The sequence below is a fragment of the Dermacentor variabilis genome, chromosome 8 (genome assembly GCF_050947875.1).
Source record: "Dermacentor variabilis isolate Ectoservices chromosome 8, ASM5094787v1, whole genome shotgun sequence".
In the NCBI taxonomy this organism is placed as follows: Eukaryota; Metazoa; Arthropoda; class Arachnida; order Ixodida; family Ixodidae; genus Dermacentor; species Dermacentor variabilis.
The window spans coordinates 31,847,634-31,851,718 of record NC_134575.1 but is presented as its reverse complement, the minus strand read 5'-3'; the positions used below and the strand labels follow the sequence as shown (position 1 = coordinate 31,851,718).

Below are 4,085 nucleotides of genomic sequence, written 5' to 3'. Positions count from 1 at the left end.
CCCAGACAGTTGGAAACTCTCACGCGCCGGCCGGCGCAAAAGTATGCAACGTGCACATAAATGAACCGACGAAACCTCATACACGTACTTTCACGCAGTCGAAACGTAGAACTGAGGTAATTGCGCGCGTGTGTGAGTACACTGTGTGCATGCGTCGTGTTTAAGCAACACGAACTCTCAACGTGCGGGCGCTTTATGCCTTAAATAACGGCGCTTTTCTGTTTTCCGTTTGAGCGATTCCAACACGGCATTATTAAGGCAAGTTTCCGACTGACGAAGACACCCTCGCATCAAAAACTGCTACGAAGGGCTCGAATGAACCTTTCTGCGGTCTTCCTCCGGTAGGGCGTTAGCCGTCGTCTTCCATGGCAGGGCCAGCATAGGCGGCGCCACTGTCCAGTGTGCGCCGAGAGCGGCAGTGGAGCAGAGGAGGAGGGAAATCGTTGCGGCTACTTTTGGAGGTTGAGGGGTTTTATGTCGACCGGCGTTTCCGCAGCGCCACCTGTGCCTGCCGCCACGCCCCATTGTACGTTTCCCGCTTTAGAAAAGCGAGGAATTCATGGCTCATGCGTTGCGGAAACATTGCCTCGCAACTAGAGCGATTTATCTAACGGGCTCAAAAAGTGTTGTAAGGCTCCTTTAGCGCGAGTTCAGATACTGAGTGAAGAAAAATAAACAAAGGATAAGGCATACATATTCGAAGATACGAATGGAAAAAGCAACTGATCAGCTGTATTATTGTAGGCACATTTACGCGTATCTAAGGCATTATATTACGTCTCGGCCGTGCATTCATCTACAGGATCTCTTTGAAGTCGCGATTCAGCGGCTTGGCGAGTCCTATGAACGTAGCCGTCGAACAATAGAGGAAGCAGGGACCGTCTGGAACCAGGACGCCACCGCTTGGAGCGATAGTGCGCTTTATCCACGTGATCCGCTTCTCGATGCCGTCGGTAGAGTTTCGGTAGTGAACGTGTACACACTTTATGCGAGGCTTCAGTCTGTCGCTGAACGTCTGCAGGGACACCTCGGCGACATTGTCCAGTAACGGCGCCGCCGAGAGAAGGCACAGGTACTGCAGGCTGGCAATGCGGGAGATGCTTTCCTGGAACGGAACGATGCCCGCAGAAAATTACATTACGTTCGTAAATGATTTAGACCTCCAAAAATTTAAGAAGGGTGTAAACGTCTAACTCGCACTCTTACGCCAAAAGAAAGGATGCAATGTGCGAGCTATAGACATTTCCAATTTTAAATCCCTGTTTTTAAGGTGAAAATTATTTTACAGCGGATGCGTTTGAGCTCGTTAGCTCATGACCTGAGCAGAAATATAACGGAATAACAGGACGTGTGTGTCCCTCTTTTCCCCTCTGGTTATTTCGCGCGTTTCAGCATAGGACGCCTTCCCGAAACAATTTCAGTGGCCCTTATGTAAGCCATCGTTGTCTTTTTATGCGGCAAGTGTTTTAAAGAGAAATTAAGCTTTCAGAAATTGTGCTAAGCACCCTAAAGGATTTGAAGGCAGCAAATAGGTTGCGTGTTACTGCATTAACTTATGATAGGGATTGATGGCCTGTTCTGGCGAAACGGCTAGCTCTCGAAAGCAGTTTTTCTTTTTGTTTCTACTGCCATTTGAGGGCGACAATGTCTGCGAGTGTAATGATATAGTTACCTTGAGGATTTATCTCATGAAAGATACTTAACCGCAGTAAAGATAATGCAGAAGTACTTTGTTGCGGATTAGTTGGTTCATACTGAACAAGTAATGCACAGAGCAGTGTATGTTCTATTTTCCCGCTTCTGAAAGGAAAGTGTGCGCATCTCATGTCACAGTGGTGGCAAAACTGCTGTAGAAGTCACCGCCTTTTCGGGTGGTGCTAGCGATCACTTTACGTATATGTTGGCTTCATTTCGTTTCTTGCAATAAACCATTCGTGGACCTTATTTTGATGTACGGCAAGCTGATGAAGAACAATAGAAAGCCCCATCTGATAAACAGCTATGTGTGCGTCAGATGTGCCTTTCTGTTGTCCTTGTTCAGCTTGCGCTACAACAAAATAAAATATGCCGTACCAACAAGCCCCTATAGCTATCCTCATAAAGAATAGGTAGTATGCTTTGTGCCCACCTGTACCTCCACCATTTTTCATGTATATTGCGCACTACCTAACTCGCTGAGGAAATAAATAAACGAGGCAATTTCACTTCCTGCGCCATCGACACGTTTAGGGTACGGAACCATCCTTAAGTATGCTCGCGGCAAGGAAAGCCTGTTGCTCAAACCCGACTCACCAACAGACACGCCTCGCCGAAGGGCAAGGCATCGTGCCGAAGCACGAGACAACTCAGGGAGCTGTTTCTGGCGAGCAGCTGTCCCAAAGACGGGTAGCGTGGGTGCGAGGGACTTGGGCAGTCTGAGAGACGCACCGAAACCGCTGGGCAGGCCTCGACGAACCAAAGGGAGATACGGTCATGCACGTCAGTGAGAGTCAGCCTGGCAAGAACATTGTGAAAGACGGGGGCGCCGTCGTACATTTGCAGCATGTCTTCGAGATCGGGGATGAACTCACCCTCGCAGACGGCGCACCGAACGAAGCTACCCCGCCTATCGAAACGCACGTCCAGTTCTTTGAAGTCGGGGCAGTTTTGCGCCAGACGGCGCAGAGCTGACGGGCGGCGAAGCCCGCAAGGGGTCGCCGAGAAGGATTGCAGATGCTCCAGCGAGCCGTCCTGGAGCAGTGCCGTCAAGTCGAGGTCGGGGCCGAAGTGGAACGCGCTTATGTTAAGCTCGACGATTTGCTTGAGCTTGACGGAGATGAAGTCGCGAAGACTGTCGCGGTACGCGGCGCCAGCCGTGGCGTAAACACCATCGGAGGGCTGTGCCGGAAATAGCAGAAGACAGAGTTGGCTCACGTTCGTCCAGAAGTGTCCAAGGGCGGCCACACGAATACATTCCGCCGTGGTGCCTTCTGCGTGGTGGACGGCAACCACGACAAGCTGTTGCGGCAGACGGAGGGGATCAACGCTGCCGTCAACGAGATCCCGGAGTAGAACACAGTTCCACATGTTGCTTGACCTCTGGTAGCAGACGTTGGCGCAGACGGCGGCGCAGCTCGTGAAATCCAATGGTTCGGGCGGCAGTCGTTGAATGCAGGCTGGCACCTCGGAAGAAAACGCGAATGTTTCCAAACTCGCGTAATGTTGGAAAATGACGTTGCACTCCAGGAGCGCGTCGAGGAAGATTCCGCGCGCCAGATGAACACGCAGCTCGTCCAGCTTCGGGCAGCAGCGCACGAGCGCGGAGAGGACCTTGAAGTTCAGGTGTCCACTCACTTCGGCGTACATGCGGCGGAGATTGAGAGCCAGGGCGCCTGGCACCTGCGACGCCATGTAGTGCACGTGCCTTATTTCCGAGTCCACGTCCGTATCAGCCACGAGGGAGAACTCAACTTCCTTCAGATGCGGAAGCTATTCCAGCATTAAACCGAGCAGGGCGCTCGGCGTGAGCGGGCAGGCGACGCACCGCAAGCATTGGAGTCCCGTACATCTGGCGATGTGCAGAGGCAATTCGTTGGGTTCGAGAAGAATGCAATTTGTGAGGTCCAATTCGCGGATGGGCCCCTCCCCCCTCATAGCTATTTGGAGCTCGGCCAGAGAAGGCAACCTTAGGCTGGGGCGCAGTCTCAGCGTCATTTCGGGGCTCCGGGGACGTGTCTCGTTAGGGAAGCTGTTCACACTCGTCGATTATAGAGGCTCGAGGGGGGCGGCCATACGGACGGGTATGTGCGACTGTGCTAACCGAGTGTTACGGGCGACTGTTCACACATGTTTGCTGCACACGTGATGCACAACTTGATGTCACGTGGGTGCGGTGGCGCTCTCGTCACTCCCAACGCATGCAAAGAAAATATGTCAGCGAGATCAGCGAAGGCGTGCGCTACTCGAAGGGTGCGCGCACGTGTTTTACACATGCACTCGGCAAAGATTATTGTTGAAAGCGGCGAACAGCGATTAAGAGTAGCAGAAGTGACAAAGTCATTCGCTCGTTTCAGCCCCTTCCACATGGCTGCTTGTTCACAGCGTAA

At 52.2% G+C, this 4,085-nt stretch overlaps 1 protein-coding gene across 1 annotated transcript; it reads right to left on the bottom strand.

The window, feature by feature from the left end:
- Positions 1-749: 749 nt before the first annotated feature.
- Positions 750-3,883, bottom strand: LOC142590988 (uncharacterized). The gene is made up of 2 exons (XM_075703363.1): positions 2,293-3,883; positions 750-1,105 (listed from the first exon to the last, which is right to left on the bottom strand). Exons 1-2 carry the CDS (start codon positions 3,388-3,390, stop codon positions 797-799), a joined length of 1,407 nt encoding a protein of 468 aa, XP_075559478.1. The 5' UTR covers positions 3,391-3,883; the 3' UTR covers positions 750-796.
- Positions 3,884-4,085: the final 202 nt, after the last annotated feature.